Source organism: Ictalurus furcatus, chromosome 7 (genome assembly GCF_023375685.1).
Source record: "Ictalurus furcatus strain D&B chromosome 7, Billie_1.0, whole genome shotgun sequence".
Taxonomy (NCBI): Eukaryota; Metazoa; Chordata; class Actinopteri; order Siluriformes; family Ictaluridae; genus Ictalurus; species Ictalurus furcatus.
Window position 1 is genome coordinate 33,401,159 of NC_071261.1, and position 18,082 is coordinate 33,419,240.

The following is an 18,082-nucleotide window of genomic DNA, read 5'->3' on the forward strand; positions in this document are numbered from 1 at the left end:
ATACACAGTAGTAGTATCTACAGATGTACTGTATAGTGTTAGTATGGTAAAGAAGTATAGACTGTTGTATGGTTTTAGTATATGTTGATATGTGTTCAATTACCTTCATATTCATACTTTAACTTTCTATTGTTTCAACCAGAGCCTGTGACTACTGTCAAACCCGTTTCTACTGCCTCACCCAGTACAGAACGTAAGTTTTATCTACACTGGTGTAGTGGTATCGATAGTGCTGTAGTTTTAGTATACTGGTGTCTATAGGGATATAGTGTTAGTATAGCAGGGAGGTATTTACATTCTTTACAGTTGCTCATTTGACTGATGCTTTTATCCAAAGTGACTGGCAACTGAAACAGGATAGAACTGAGCAGTTGGGAATTAACAGTGGTAGCTTGGCTATTAACCTTAACCATTAAAGTCTTAACCATTGAGCTACCATTTCCTTTTCCTATAGATATCTATAGTGGTATAGTGTTAGTATAGCAGAGTAGTATCTATACACATATAGTGTTAATATAGTACAATCTGTAGTCATATAATGTTAGTATAGTACAATCTGTAGTCATATAGTGTTAGTATAGTACAATCTATAGACATATAGTATTAGTATAGTACAATCTGTAGTCATATAGTGTTAGTATAGTACAATCTGTAGACATTTAGGGTTAGTATAGTACAATCTGTAGACATATAGTGTTAGTATAGTACAATCTATAGACATATAGTATTAGTATAGTACAATCTGTAGTCATATAGTGTTAGTATAGTACAATCTGTAGTCATATAGTGTTAGTATAGTACAATCTGTAGACATTTAGGGTTAGTATAGTACAATCTGTAGACATATAGTGTTAGTATAGTACAATCTGTAGTCATATAGTGTTAGTATAGTACAATCTGTAGACATATAGTGTTAGTATAGTACAATCTGTAGACATATAGTGTTAGTATAGTACAATCTGTAGTCATATAGTGTTAGTATAGTACAATCTGTAGTCATATAGTGTTAGTATAGTACAATCTGTAGACATATAGTGTTAGTATAGTACAATCTGTAGACATATAGTGTTAGTATAGTACAATCTGTAGACATATAGTGTTAGTATAGTACAATCTGTAGTCATATAGTGTTAGTATAGTACAATCTGTAGACATTTAGGGTTAGTATAGTACAATCTGTAGACATATAGTGTTAGTATAGTACAATCTATAGACATATAGTATTAGTATAGTACAATCTGTAGTCATATAGTGTTAGTATAGTACAATCTGTAGTCATATAGTGTTAGTATAGTACAATCTGTAGACATTTAGGGTTAGTATAGTACAATCTGTAGACATATAGTGTTAGTATAGTACAATCTGTAGTCATATAGTGTTAGTATAGTACAATCTGTAGACATATAGTGTTAGTATAGTACAATCTGTAGACATATAGTGTTAGTATAGTACAATCTGTAGTCATATAGTGTTAGTATAGTACAATCTGTAGTCATATAGTGTTAGTATAGTACAATCTGTAGACATATAGTGTTAGTATAGTACAATCTGTAGACATATAGTGTTAGTATAGTACAATCTGTAGACATATAGTGTTAGTATAGTACAATCTGTAGTCATATAGTGTTAGTATAGTACAATCTGTAGACATTTAGGGTTAGTATAGTACAATCTGTAGACATATAGTGTTAGTATAGTACAATCTATAGACATATAGTATTAGTATAGTACAATCTGTAGTCATATAGTGTTAGTATAGTACAATCTGTAGTCATATAGTGTTAGTATAGTACAATCTGTAGACATTTAGGGTTAGTATAGTACAATCTGTAGACATATAGTGTTAGTATAGTACAATCTGTAGTCATATAGTGTTAGTATAGTACAATCTGTAGACATATAGTGTTAGTATAGTACAATCTGTAGACATATAGTGTTAGTATAGTACAATCTGTAGTCATATAGTGTTAGTATAGTACAATCTGTAGTCATATAGTGTTAGTATAGTACAATCTGTAGACATATAGTGTTAGTATAGTACAATCTGTAGACATATAGTGTTAGTATAGTACAATCTGTAGACATATAGTGTTAGTATAGTACAATCTGTAGTCATATAGTGTTAGTATAGTACAATCTGTAGACATATAGTGTTAGTATAGTACAATCTGTAGACATATAGTGTTAGTATAGTACAATCTGTAGACATATAGTGTTAGTATAGTACAATCTGTAGTCATATAGTGTTAGTATAGCAGAGTAGTATCTGCAGACATATAGTATTATATAGTACAATCTGCTGTCATAAAGTGTTAGTATAGCAGAGTAGTATCTATAGACATTTAGTGTTAATATAATATTATCTATAGTATTAAAGCGTTAGATTAACTCAGCTAATATATTAATATTTTTGCAAGGGTAAGTGTTTAATTACCTGTTAATATTAACATGATCTTCTATTGTTTCAACCAGAGCCTGTTACTACTACCAAACCAGTGTCTACTGCCTCACCCAATATCATATGTAAGTGAATTACTGTATGTAAGTATGTACAGTAACATTTATACTATGGCTGTGGATCAGGTGGTAGAGCGGGTTGTCCACTAATCATAGGGTTGGCGGTTCGATTCCCGGCCCACGTGACTCCACATGCTGAAGTGTCCTTGGGCAAGACACTGAACCCCAAGTTGTTCCCGATGGCAAAGTTATCGCCTTGCATGGCCGCTCTGCTACCATTGGTGTATGAGTGTGTGTGAATGGGACACAGTGTAAAGCGCTTTGGATAAAAGCGCTATATAAGTGCGCCATTTACCATTTATAATATATATCAGTGTTGTGTTGTACATGCACTGCCATGAGGCTTATGTTTCTTTCCTTATCACAGGCTGATGAACAAAAATCTGATCCGTATTATTCAAGAATTCATTATTTTTTGGGAAAACCAGGTTTGAAAGTATAACCCCTGAACTCCATGTTCGCATACTTTTTTGTTGTTGTTATAGTGAACTTAATTTAACTGGAAACACATATAATAATATAATTTCATAACTGTATTGGAATTTGATAACTGATTAAATAAAAACTAGAGTCGGGCCATACTGAACTCCTTATAACACCACTTATCCCCAATAATCCAACCTCCGCATGGTTTGTGGTTTGGACATACTGCACATGCACATCTCTACAGTACTTCCGCACATGGATTAACCTTAAACAGCTTGCACAGTACTACCTCCATTCCACTTTGCACCTGTGTTCACTGCACTGTACTGTATTTATTACTGTAATCTATGTCTCCATGCTCATTCACACACATTATGCCATTCGCAATGTTGATAACATATTTGCGCTTTACTGCCGACCTGCCTCATTGCCTCTACACTTTACACTGACTGCAACTTGCTGTTTAGATGCTAACTGCATTTCATTGGCTTTGTACTTTGCTCAATGACAATCTAAACTAATCTAATCTAGTATGTAAAGCTCTCTTCTTCAATTAATATCAGGGGCTGCGGAAGAAGTTTATGACAACGAACCCATCATATTTGCAGTTCGATGTGTGCCCTTCATCATGTTACTGCTGGCTGTGTGCTTTCTGAACAGAGGCAAAAAGAATAAAAGACCAAGAGCAGGTGAGTAGGAAAATGTCATAAATTTAAAAAAAGGATGTAAAAATCCTGACATGAAAAGCTGATTATTTAGCTAAGCTACATTAGCATCTCTGTAACATTAAAGCTTTCTTTCATACAAATGTAGCTATATACCTAAAGTACCTAAACCACATAATGGTGTCAGAGAGAGAGAGAGAGAGAGAGAGAGAGAGAGAGAAAGAGATGACTCTTTGGCATCAAGTAACCGCAAGTTAAACAAGGTCAGACCAGCTGCTGTAGATATTACCATGTGTATTTATTCTGGGTTTTACGGTAACCACCAGGCACGTAGTGGGGGTGGGTGGGGGCTTCAGGGTTGAGCTGCCTCTCCTCTGTTTTAGTTAAGCTTTAGACACTCTACTGAACATTACATTATTAATTAATGTCTTAATTACTATTCTGCTGTACTGTGCAGAAAAAAATCATTTAATTTAGCATATGTTTGTTCAGAAATATTCTATGCAAGTTCTATCAGTTACACTAGTTAGTTAAGATAGATTATATTCCTAATTATATTGTTTATCCTCATGTAGATGTCAGATATGTGACAGTTCATGAGACAGAATATGAAATAAACCGCTGTGTATGTGTTTGTAAGGTCCACAAACAGCAGAAAAGCAAGACTTAGTCGTGGAGGAGGAGAACGAACAAAAAGGACGAGATCAACTCGGACAAGAAAGAAACGAAGAATAAAGGGATAAACAACTAGGACAGGAAAGAGGAGTGGAAACTGAGAAGGAATTAACGGCAGAGGAAGGAGACGTGAAATAGAGAGCTGAGCAAACACAGGGAAGAGAAGTGGACGTGGTGAATGAATTAACAGGACAAGAAAGAGACTTGAACAAGAGAAGTGAGGAATTGAATTAATGTGTTGAATTAGCAGATTCATGTAAGTGCTAGAAATCATGATTCTTTAAACAACACCCTCGTCCGGAGGGAGTGTCGGAAACAATGCACTAGCTTGTTTATTGGCAACTCATGTGCTAGTATGACACATACTGAAAACAATAACTAACCACAGAGGCTCACATGTATGCAAATTAGTGTTCCTTATACAGAAGGAAGTCCCCCTCAAGAGTCAGTCGTTCCAGTGTCCCAACAACCCAAACTGCAACACAAAACTATTTACGTCTCAGTCCAGGATAAAGGCTTTAACGTGCAGTGGTAGCCAGCAGTTGTGCTAAAACACTCTTCTTTATTTACAGGCTTTACAGTCCTGTACAGAGTCTCTTGCAGGTTTCTTGCACCTGGCGTAGCTGCTCTTTGATAAAGTCTTGAACAGCCTTGTTGTTCAGTGAGGCCTGTGCACAACTTGGGCTGTTCTTACATAGACTTCTAACATTCACAGCAATGGCAAAGCTCCTCAGCACAAGGAATGGGAGCCTCTGTCCCGACCCCTTTCACCCCCCGTCCCTTTTCCTCTATACTGCTATCTCCGAGTTTAGAGGTAAGGCCCGGGCAGATGTGCTGGCATTGTAGTGAGCTGGGACATTTCCCAGACTAATGCGCATGTTGGAGTTGGAGTCAGTGATCCAGATTCACACTGACACCATTGGCTTCACCCCAATCAAGTTTGGACATACTGCATACTTTAGCTGTGAGTATTCTAGGGGGAACATAACACACATTACTGGATTCAGTTTGGCTTAAACCTTTGTTATTTGAAGTGTGAGAGTTGCTGCAAACCTCCAGCGGGTTCTCCCCATTTAAATGACTATACGGGCTCTCAGAAGCACTCAGAACTCCAACCTGATCAAGGGTGTGGTCAGTGCAGGGCAACACATAGCAGTCCTGCTTGGTGATGGCATGGAGGTGGCAGTAATCCACACAGAACCCCAAGATGCTATTCTTGACTAGTACAGCTCGGACCACCCAGTGTCTATTCAATGGCTCAATCATCTCATTTACCTTTGGCTCTGCCATTTGCTTCTTCTCCAACGGGTCTGTAGTGCGATGGGTTGGGGGTGGGGGGTCCCTCGAGTGGTCTTGTCTACCACCTTGTGCTCTCTCCCTTGTCCGTGTCAGTTGTGGATGAAGGGAGCAGTCAAAATGAACAGGAAATGAGTTATTGTGTTATTAACTGCAGCTTACTTGTATGCTTCTATCAGTAGACTGCCAGTGACCAAAGAGAGACAACGGCAGGAAGAGAGACGAAGAAAGACTAGTGGATGAGATTATGATTGGTTTAGTGGTTAGTGTGAGCCAGACTGTGCTCTGTTTTGAAAGTGTGCACTATTTTGTGTATTTTTGTACCCAAAGTAAAGATAAAAAGAGCTCTCAACTCATACACCTGTTTCTTCCCATGTTCTTAGAGTAAAAAACGTCATTCTTGGTTGTACATAAAATAAATCTGGGGTTATTTTGTTTGTGTGTGTTTGTACAAAACTGTATTAAATGTGTCTGACAAACAGGAACAAAACTCAGCCTTGATCAAGACTCTTAGTGTTTTGTGGTCAGCGTTGAGGCCCAGGGTATGAGCATATGTGACTGTGAAGGTGTTTGCATTACATCTTTTGTATTGCGTATGTGTGTGTGTGTGTGTGTGTGGGGGTGTGTGTGTGAGATGGCCTGTGTGAGATGAAACGATATTGCTGTGTGATATCAGAGTTTGATGGGCTTTCAAACATGCAGCATCTCATTCTTCTACTTGGGGGGCTTTTTGTTTCCTGTGCCATTGGTGAGTCCGAGAACTTACAATTACACACATAATATAATCTCACATATAATCTCAGTTTATTTTGAACTGATCCATGTTCCCTTCTTAAACAGATATTAGATATATTGGAAATTATATACATCATATACAAAATATACTATAACACATTATTAGGGGGCCAAGCACTAAGTGCTGGAATTCACTGGTTTTGTTACTTATAATAATAATAATAAAAATAATAATAATAATAATAATAATAATAATTGGTTATTTATTTATACTCCCACTTCTGGAAAGATGGTGTGATAATGAATAATACTGGTATTTAAAACCACATTTTGTTTTCTTTTGAAGAACCTGTAGCGTTTCAGTGTTTACATGTTTGCGCCTGGTCCTTGATTATTTTGCACGGTTTGTTTTATGTCCTTTTAGGGTATTTACATTTTCTTTTTCTTTTTTTTTTTGGTTTAGCTTGAGTAATTTGACCTCACTGTACAGCACAATTAAAATGCAATTTAAAAAAATAGCCTTGTCTCATTTCTAAAAGTTTATTCCACTAACTTAAAGTTTTTTAATATTATATCTTTTTTGTTGTTAAATTAATCACAATATTCATTTATATTCATTGTTTTATATGCATAGTTTCTTTATTTATACAATACGCATAGTTTCTTTACTTTGAAAAAAAGTAAATGTGCCCATTTTTTGTTTGTTTGTTTGTTTGTTTGTTTGTTTGTATTAAAGTTTCTTATAGGTACAGATTTTTGAATGAGAATATTTCCTTTTTGGCGATTGAATTTTTCTAAATTTGCTTTGAGGTATTTTTTTTTTTTTTCATTGTGCTTAAACAATTGTAGCATGTTGTGAGCCATTTTTTCCTTCCTAAAATGTTTATACATTTATAGAACCTACAAAATTATTGGCACCCTTCAAGATAATGGACAAAAATGATTATATAAAATAACCATGACACACTACAGGGCTCATTTACGGATTTAAACATAAATGCGGCTGAGGATGTCTCACGCCATTAAAGTGCCGTGGATGGTACTGCACATGCGCCTTATAGAAGACCGTGGATGTTCTTTTACGCTCTAGTGTCAATCACTGAACAGTCCGTAACGCCACTCCGATACGATAGATGTAAAGTTAAAACTCTACTGCATTCAGAAATGACTGATGGCCAAGTTCCTTTTAACACACTTAGTACTCTGACTATAGAGTATACAGTTATAAAAGAGAAAATATTCATACCAACTCCTGCTGTTTCTTTGCAAAGGTCCAAATACTTCTTTTTCAAAAATTAATTTAAAATAAATTCCCATAGTCCAAAGTTTTTGTTCTCCACTTTAATCTGACTTTTTCAGATCCAAGTTCAGAGTCTTGTGAGAAGTTTTGTAGATTCTTTATAAATAAAATCACTGGTATCAGATCGCAAATATCACGTTTCAGGTCAAATTTCAAACATTTCAACCACTTGTTCTTCTCCGGTTTCCTACATTTCAGCTCATATCTCTTTCTAATGTGTTGGACGTTATCTCCCAAATGAAACCAACCACCTGCTCTCTGGATGCTAAACCTACTAAGTTGTTCATAGACGTACTGGACACTGTTTCTCCTAGTGTAGTCTCCATCATTAATAACGGCCTAGAAAACAGTACTGCTCCATCTTGCTTTAAACATGCCATAGTCCAGCTGCTGCTTAAATAACCAAACCTTGACCCCACTGATCCCAAAAATTACAGACCATTTTTATCAAAAGTATTGGAGAAAGTCGTACTATCTCAGCTTTCCATTTGCTTAGTTAGTAATAATATCTTGGACCCCCTTCAATCAGGTTTTAGAGAGAAACACAGTACCGAGTCTGCCCTCCTAAAAGTACTCAATAACCTTTTATTAACTGTAGATTCTGGAAACTGTGCCATCCTTGTACTGTTGGACCAAACCATGGATCACTATATCCTCCTAAATAGATTCAAACATGAGGTCGGCATCCACGATGCTGCACTAGACTGGTTTCTATGATATCTTACAAATAGGAGTTTTTCAGTGGGAATTGGAGCGTGCTCATCACCCACAGTCCCCATTACCTTTGGAGTGCCACAAGGCTCTGTTCTAGGTCCGATTTGATTTAATTTACATTTGCTCCCTCTTCTGTCCATTTTTGAGTGTCACAAGGTTTTCTACCACTGTTATGTGGACAATACACAGCTTTACCTCCCATTAAAATCTGGAAAAAATTAATTGACGCCTCTTTTAGACTGTTTAAGGGACTTAAAAGGCTGGATGGATGAACATTTCTTCCAGCTAAATGAGAAAAAGACTGAAGCAGTCCTGTTTGGTCCTTCACATTTGATAGAAAGTCTTAGCTATAGTCTGGGAACCCAACAAGACAACACTCTTCGCCAAATCAAAAATTTGGCGGTGATCTTCGATTTGGATTTAAAGTTTGACAAACAAGTACTGTATATTCTGTTGTCGGAGCTAGTTTTTTTTATCCAGCTTAAGGGACTTCGCAAGTTGAAATCTTTTCTCAGATTTAAAGACCTCAAGACCGTTCTTCACGCTTTTATTTCATCAAGGCTTGATTACTGCAATGCTGGAATTAGCCTGTCTTCAACCTTGTACAGAATGCTGCAGCTCGCTTTTTGACTGCGACCAAAACAAGAGAGCACATAACACCCATCTTAGCCTCACTCCACGTGGTCTCAACCCCACATATATTTCAGATCTTCTCTGCGTTCACTCTCCTGCACGTTCGCTCAGATCCTCCTCTTGGTTGTCATTAGCCACAATTCCCAAGTCGCGATTAAAAACTGAAAGCGATAGGGTCTTTTCTGTAATGGCACCAAGGCTTTGGAATAGCTTGCCCCTCTCTATCAGATCTTCCCCTACAACAAATTTATTTAAATCGTCCCTGAAAACGTATTTCTTCTCTCAGGCTTATTTATAATCTGCCCTTTCTAGCTGCTTATTCTCTGGTCTTACTTATAGCTGGTTTGTTTTCTTATAGTTTATATATTTATTCTAATTATATTTTACGCTCTATTTTTGATGCCTTTCTCATTATGCATGATATGCAGCACTTTGGTCAACACTCGTGTGGTTTTAAATGTGCTATATAAATAAATCTGACTTTGACTTTGATTTTGATTATTTATAATCAGACTATCTGATGTCACCCAGATCAGTGTGATTCTTCTCAAGGGTTCTTCCTCATATTATCTCAGGGAGTTTTTCCTCACCGCATCACCTCTGGCTTGCTGATTAGCGATATATTTATAAATAAAAAATTTATAAATATCCGGAATTTATATAATTCTGGAAAGCTGCTTTGTGACGATATCCATTATTTAATGTATTATATAAATAAAATGTAATTAAATAAATCATTTTGACGAGCCTTTACACTAGAAATGTGATATTCATGAAAATCCTGTAAATTCTAACTAATAGTAAACACTAACTAATATAAACCTCTATTTGATCAACTTCATCATATAATTGGCTGCATTACTGCACTTTTATACCTGGAATATACTGTGGAGTTTAAATGGATTATTTTTTATTACATTCAGAGCGTTTAGTAGACGCCGTTATCCAGAGCGATTTATAGAAGAGCTTTGGACTCTCGATCACAAACACATCCACATGCTAGTTCTCTCGGTCATGGACTCAGAGTATCACTGAGAATATTTAGTGACACTCGTGTTATCTTGTCTGAATTAATTAAAGAATCTAAAAAATGTCAGAAAATGAGCCAACACAAATACGTAAATGAAGAGAATAAAATATAATAACAATAATCATTCAGTTATGACAAAAGAAATGGTGTGGGCTTTTCACATGCCTCAGCTTTAGCACTCGCTTATTATTATAAATATTGATATATTATTAAATATTTTTATTTGCACAGAAGTGAGTCAAAATAACTTCTGCTTGACTTTGATCGCTCATTTCGCGCTCCCAGCTATCTGTGCACTTTACCTTTTATAGAGTTTGTTGGCGTCGCTATATGCAAATGTTGGGAAAGTACTTCCACTTTACGGTTGAACAACATACGCATACTTATACAAAGAAACTTCCGAAATGTTTGTAAATTTTTGAAAATGACTTCGGGGGTTGGGGGTTTGGCTTCGGTAAGCATTTACACACAACTTTACTAAAAGATTAATAAACAAGGCCAGATGATTTGTAAAGTAATACTACTGACCATTCCATTAAGAAAATAAATTTTCTAATAACTTCTACTTTTAAATACATGCATTTTCTTTTTTTTTAAGTTCTAAAAATACTTGCAAAAAATAAATGCAAACAAATCATCGTCCTTAAAAAATGTTTTCATTATTTTATTTTGTTTTATTTTGTTTTATTTATTTATTTGTTTGTTTGTTTATTTATTTATTTTCTCAGTCTCTGGGGATTTTCCTGGTTACACTCATGCACAATCCCTTCACCATTCACTGCCAGAGGGAAAGGCTGATAAACATTTTTAACACATTTTAAAGTTAAATTAAACTAAAAATATTTCAAAAGTCAGCTGAATATCAGCCAGGGGCTGGAATTTGGCCATAAACACCATGTTTGTTTATTTTTAAACACACAAAGCCCCTAAACCCACTGTAAAATATCACTTTATTATTTCACAAAGTGCCAGTAATTGTTTAGTTGACTGTATACACTATGCTACTACATAAACATACATAACATACAAACCTGTATATATTTATGGTACACAATCTACATATATTTTGTACATACAACATAGTAAAACATTGAACATGTGGCCTTATATTTTCCAGCGATATTTATATTTTATTCGGATTTATTATCTGAATACTATAGGGTGTTGGTCTGTGCTGTGGCATGTTAATTTTCAAGAAAGTGAATTTGTAATGATCTTCTTTCTCTGTTGCTGATTTTTACCCCTTTGTACCCTCTTCCAGGTTCCATTGATGGTTTTTTCGTGAGTCAGTCTCCATCCACAGTCACGCTGAGGAGAGGAGAACCAGTTCAGATCACCTGCAGCTGGAACATCAGCATCAGTGGAGTAAAAGTGACATGGTTTAAAGACAATCAGAGAGTTGAATTTAAGCAAACTGATAAATTCACAGAAACCAACAACAACACCACCAGTTCAACATTAGTTATGAATAACACTGATATAAATGATGAAGGGTTTTATATTTGTCAAGTTGTACAGGACATACCTCGCCTGGTTGTGGTATACGGAAAGGGGACAATCGTTACATACGAGAGGGAAAATGGTGAGTGTGCTCCTCACAAACTTATCCTTATGTAAGCCTTGTAAGGTACAAATGAACAGCAGAACAGTAGAAACAGCCTGGATGAGACTTTTGAGCTGAGAAGTATCTCAGAATTCATGAATTCTGCATTATTCTTCTACACAGGAAGTGGTTAAAAAACTTTTTTCTACAGGCCAGTTGCTATTTGAGTAACACGGCTGACTTTAGGGACACACCATCAAATAAAAATACACAGAAATATTTAAGATTTCGCTGAACCTGTTTTTAAAAGTATTCCATAATACCAAAATAAAATTAAAAAGTAAAAATAAAATAAAAAGGTGGTGTCATCTTTTAAGTTAAAGGTTCTGCATTTTAAACAGCAGTAACACACACGGGCCAAATGGGAGCGCTGGTGCACTAATGTAAATATGAGTAATTATTCTTTTAACTCTGATCACACTCATGATATTCCTGTTATTTATGTGTATTTTAAGTATTTTTCTGTTAAAGCAATAGCCATATTGGGATATTGTCAGTATAATATAGTAGTATCTGTAGATGCACAATAAAGTGTTAGTAGTATTGTCTGCAGTTGCAGTTTTACTGTGTTGGTATAAGAGTAAAATTAAATGTGAAGTGTAATAATCTTTAATTCTTTCAACCAGAGCCTACTACAGAGCGACTAGTTTCTACTACCTCACCCCATATAAAGCGTAAGTAACATATATAAATACATACTCTGACCAGCCATAATATTAAAGCCCTCTGCCTAATATTGTGTAGGTCCTCCTCTCCTTGTGCTCCCAAAACAGCTCTGAGTCTTCAAGGCATGGACTCCACAAGACCTCTGAAGGTGTGCTGTGGTTTCTGGCACCAATACGTTAGCAGCAGATCCTTTAAGTCCTGTAAGTTGTGAGGTGGGGCCTCCGTGGATCGGACTTGTTTGTCCAGAACATCCCACAGACGCTGGATCAGATTGAGATCTGGGGAATTTGGAGTCTGAGTCAACACCTTGAACTCTTTGTCATGTTCTTCAAACCGTTCCTGAAGAGTTTTTGCAGTGTGTCAGGGAGCATTATCCTGCTGAAAGAGGACACTGCCGTTAGGGAATACTGTCACCATGAAGGTGTGTACTCGGTCTGCAGCAGTGTTTAGGTAGGTGGTACGTGTCAAAGTAACATCCACATGAATGCCAGCACCCATGGTTTCCCAGCAGAACATTGCCCAGAGCATCACACTTCCTCCACCAGCTTACCTTCTTCCCATCGTGCATCCTGGTGCCGTCTCTTCCCCAGGTAAGCGACGCACACGCACCCGGCCTCCACGTGATGTAAAAGTAAACGTGATTCATCAGACCAGACCACCTTCTTGCATCGCTCCATGGTCCAGTTCTGATGTCCATTGTAGGAGTTTTCGGTGGTGTACAAGGGGTCAGTATGGACACTCTGACCACTCTGCAGCTACGCAGCTCCATACACAGCAAGCTGTGATGCTCTGTGTGTTCTGACTCCTTTCTATCAGATCCAGCATGAACTTTTTCAGCAGTTTGTGCTACAGTAGCTCTTCTGTGGTATCAGACCAGCCGTCACTCCTCACGCACATCAGTGAGCCTTGGATGCCCATGACCCTGTCACTGGTTCACCGTTGTCCTTTCTTGGACCACTTTTGGTAGCTACTAACCACTGCATATATGCATATTCCTGGTATACCTGGAACACCCCACAAGACCTGCCTTTTTGGAGAAGCTCTGACCCAGACATCTAACCATCATAATTTCTTCCTTGTCAAAGTCGCCCAGATCCTTACTTTGCACATTTTTCCTACGTCTAACATGTCAACTCCGAGAACTGACTGTTCACTTGCTGCCTACTAAATATGCACCCCCCCCCCCCCCCCGACAGGTGCCACTGTAACAGTATAATCAATGTTATTCCCTTCACCTGTCAATGGTTTGAATGCTATGTCTGATCAGTGTACATAAATGTATCATATTTTACTCACTCACGTATGAATGTATAATATAAAAATTAATTACATAATAACAAATCATACACAGTATTTCTGCTGGTATATTAGAATTAGTAATAGTACTGTTAGTGTTATATTATTAGTATATATTACTATACAGTAGTATTTACAGTAGTATAGTGTTGTACTAAACCCGGAAGTGAGTAGCTATGACCACCACCTTCTACATCCCCCCTCCCCCCTGGCCTGTAGACCTTTGTGTACTAATAAAGCTGCAATCTCAGATATTTGTAATAATATGATATTTTTATTGTCGTAAACAGATCGTGACAGACCGGACTCTCGCTCGAGCCCCGGTACAGAACGTAAGTTTGTGAATTATTCAAATGTTTCAGAAAAATAACATTTATCTCCAGGAGTTTGTGTATATCATATATGTATAATTACATTTATTCACATATTAAAGTCTGATTATACAAAAAGCTGATCCTGATTATTCAAGAATCCATTATTTAACCTAAATCCAGACTTCGAATGTTTAGCTGTGTGGGAAAATAATTTAATTTAACTACTAAAATATGCAATATATTAAATTAAATTTGATAACTGTATTAAAATTGACTCCCTTTATTTTTAATATCAGAGGCTGAAAACGATGGACCAATCGTTTTTGCAATCCGATGTGCGCCCTTCGTCACGTTACTGCTGGCCGTGTGTTTTCTTAGCAGAGATAACAAAAAATACAAACGGCCAAGAGCAGGTGAGTAGGTACCACAAAAGGATATAAAAATCCTGAAAGAAAACAAAAACCATTCATAAGAATTTTAATGAGCAATTTAGGCCTAACTAACAATAGCCTGTCAGTATCCAAGGCAGCTAGCTGATTACTTTTCTAAGTGTTAGCATCTCAGCTACATTAAAGCTTTCTTTCAGAGAAATGTAACTAACTACAACAAGCTACATGACTAAACTAATTAACCGCATAAAGGTGCCGGTGTGGCCAAATTATACAGAAAAAACATGACATCATTAATAAAGTAAATCAAGTATGTGTTTCAACTTTTCAACACATTTCTTTAAATGTTTCCGTGTGGTAATTATGGCTGTAACTAGCTATGAGGAGACTGAGGTCCAGACCTCTGGAGACCTTTTTTGGAAGATTATTTTGCCTCTCATTTAGCCTATTTCCTGCTGTCAAGTTCAAAATGGAAACAGCGACATCCTGTTAATGTTGTGGCTAAATGTAGCCTACGGTACACGTGGTAATGAGGGACAAGAATATTTTGAATGTAGATGTGACAGTTCATGAGAATAAACTGCTGTGTAGTGAAATATAGCCACTTCCGTATGGGACAGAGTATTTGACGCTACTTGCTAATCTTATTGAGAGTGATCACAAAGCTACAAACAAGAGATATAGGCCATTCCCATTTTGGTTCCTTTCTCACACCATGGCCACCTCACTTCCTGTTTAAAATGGCTGCCCACAGGAAGTAGCAAAGGCAGGTGCAATACATATCAACCAACCCCCGGGGTAACACAGAATACAAAAACAAGTATTGGAGCAGACACTGAAACAAATTATAGAACGCAAAGATTAATACATTATCCATTCATTTTATATATATATATATAACCTTATGGCTCCTACGTGTGTGTGTGTGTGTGTGTGTGTGTGTGTGTGTGTGTGTGTGTGTGTGTGTTAGGAATACAGATGGCAGAAGAACAAGCTTTAGTCATAGAGGAGGAGAATGAACAAATGGGACAAAAACAAGAAAGAGAAGAAAAATCTGGACCCAATGAGATGGATGAACAATCAGGACAAGAAGGAGAAGTGGAAGAGAGGGATGAACAATCAGGACAAGAAGGAGAAGTGGAAGAGAGGAATGAACAATCAGGACAAGAAGGAGAAGTGGAAGAGAGGGATGAACAATCAGGACAAGAAGGAGAAGTGGAAGAGAGGGATGAACAATCAGGACAAGAAGGAAAAGTGGAAGAGAGGGATGAACAATCAGGACAAGAAGGAAAAGTGGAAGAGAGGGATGAACAATCAGGACAAGAAGGAGAAGTGGAAGAGATGGATGAACTATCAGGACAGGAACAAAAATTGGAGATGGTGAATGAATTAACAGGAAATGAAAGAGAAGTGGAAGAGGGGGATGACCAATCGGGACAAGAAAGAGAGGGATGAACAAACGAGACAAGAAGGAAAAGTGGAGATGGTGAATGAATTAACAGGAAAAGAACGAGTAGTGGAAGAGAGCTATGAACAAACGAGGCAAAGAAAAGAAGTGAAACTGGTGAATGAATTAACGGGAAAAGAAAGAGACTTGAATGAATGTGTTGGATAGTTTATAATTCAGCAGGTAAAGGTAAATGCTGGTTTTCTACATGCTAGATTTTGTGATTATTTAATTACACATTCACAAATTTACATTTACATTTATTTATTTAGCAGACATCTTTATCCAACGCGACTAATAAATGAGGAAATACAAGCAAAGCGATATATCAAGAGGAGAAGTAATTCAACCATACAAGTAGTGCTACTATACAAGATTTATCATTGAGTGCTAGAGGAGTAAGCTACACAGAGTAGAGGTGTAAGAGCCAGTGTAAGTGCAGATTTTTTAGGGGTTAGTTAAGTGGTCACATTCCACCACTGATGGACAGTCAGTTTGAAGGTTCTGGAAAGGGACCTCATGCCTCATGGAGTAGGCACTATACCAGGCGTTGTTCAGTAACTGATCGCAGGTTGGAACCTCAAGGAGAGTGTTGAGGTATGACGGTGATTTTCCAGACAAGGTCTTGAATTTGATACGGGCAGCTACAGGAAGTCAATTTAAGGAGAAGAAGAGGGGCATGACATGGGTCCTTTTGGGATGGTTGAAAACAAGGCATGCTGCTGCATCATTCTGAATCATCTGAATCATCTGGGTTTTATGGAGCTGGCTGGGAGGCCCGGGAGTAGTGTGTTGCAGTAGTCCAGTTTTGAGATGACAAGAGCCTGGACTTGTAGCTTTGTAGACTGATCAGCGATCTAGGGTCTGATTTTTGATGTTGTACAGAATGAACCTACAGTTGTTGAAATGTGGTGTGTAAAGTTCATGTGGTCATCAAATCGAAAGTCACCCCCGGGTTCCTGGCCGTCCTGGTTGGATTGAGTGTGGCTGAGCCGAGCTGTACAGTGAGGTTGTGGTTGAATGAGGGACAGGCTGGAATGACGAGAAGCTCTGTTTTTGCCAAGTTGATCTTAACGTGGTGTTCCTTCATCCAGTCCGAGATGTCAGACAGGCAGGCAGAGATGCGTGCTGAGACGGATAGATCTTCAGGCTGGAAGGACGAATAGAGCAGGGTGTCATCAGCATAGCAGTGATGTAAGAAGACATGAGACTCAATCACAGGCCCCAGAGATGTAGTATAAATAGAAAAGAGCAGTGGACCCAGAACTGAGCCCTGAGGAACCCCAGTTGTTAGTTACTGAGTTTCAGATACCCCTCCCATCATGCTACCTCAAAGGATCTGCTTGAGAGATGACGACGACGTCTTGACCGGACAGAGTTGAAATTTATTAGCAGATTTGTTCATAATAATAGTGATACACAGAATACGGACAGTCACTATCAACATCCAGCCTTCATTTTTGTACTTTTTATGATACAACAAAAAGGTGTTGCTATAAACAGTGTAAATACACCATGATCATTATAGTACAAACATTTTACAGAGTTTAAATTATATATGTTTTCAATGTAATAATGTTGATGTAATCAAAAGCTAAAAAATAAACATTTGAATGCTAAAAATTCCCATGTTTTCATTTTGGACATCTAAAGTGCATCCACAAAAAGATGCTTCACAGAGTTTTTAGATAGATTATACTGCACATTTGTATCGTTTAAGGTAAAAGAAGAGGTCATTGGGGGTCAAAAACATTTGTCATCCACCAGAAAGAAATGGCAACAAGAAAAATCAATAAATGGGTGCATCAATAAACAGAAATTTCATAATAAAAATGTCATTTTCATTAAGAAAGTGATACAAGTTTCAACCCCGTGAATGGATTAATATCCGAATGCATCTATGATGTAATTGCAATCCAAATACAAAGTTTAAAGAAATTTGGTATTATGGTGCAGACAGGAGCTAGCATAAAAGATGGGAACAAAATTATGATTAGCCTAGGAGCGCACAATCAGCGGATTACAGGGTATCAGCGTAACATTGCATAAAAGCTAAGAAAATATACAATAAACGTCCATTTATAACATTTTCTTTCCAAAGTCTGTGGTGGAAAGCGGAGGCATTTTTAAACTCCTGCTAAACATCAATTAACATTTGTTCCTATTGATCTGCTGCAGATATTCCTCTTTCACATGAGTACAATAACACAGGTAATTTGGGGAGTTTCTACCCAAAAGTGTAAAATAGTGGACGGGGTCAGTGTGAAAAGACCTTTTTTAATTTTGGACCTTGTGTGTAAATTAGTACGACTGAAGGGCGAGTAATACATTTGCGTTTCTATTTAAAGACCAGATAAAAAGATATTGCAGCATATT

General features: G+C 37.2%; 1 protein-coding gene across 1 annotated transcript; it reads left to right on the forward strand.

Moving 5' to 3' along the window:
• The first annotated feature begins 6,011 nt into the window (after positions 1 to 6,011).
• On the forward strand, positions 6,012 to 17,233 carry LOC128610547 (involucrin-like). The gene is made up of 6 exons (XM_053629925.1): positions 6,012 to 6,327; positions 11,253 to 11,573; positions 12,221 to 12,268; positions 13,847 to 13,888; positions 14,167 to 14,283; positions 15,230 to 17,233. The coding sequence occupies exons 1-6, from the start codon at positions 6,228 to 6,230 to the stop codon at positions 15,712 to 15,714; spliced, it is 1,113 nt and encodes a 370-aa protein (XP_053485900.1). The 5' UTR covers positions 6,012 to 6,227; the 3' UTR covers positions 15,715 to 17,233.
• The last annotated feature ends 849 nt before the right edge of the window (positions 17,234 to 18,082 follow it).

Coding starts and splice junctions, on each gene's coding strand:
- LOC128610547 (XM_053629925.1), top strand. CDS start 6,228: ATGAAACGATATTGCTGTGTGATATCAGAGTTTGATGGGCTTTCAAAC. Junction 11,574..12,220: donor TACATACGAGAGGGAAAATG/GTGAGTGTGCTC, acceptor TCTTTCAACCAG/AGCCTACTACAGAGCGACTA. Junction 13,889..14,166: donor CTCGAGCCCCGGTACAGAAC/GTAAGTTTGTGA, acceptor TTTTAATATCAG/AGGCTGAAAACGATGGACCA.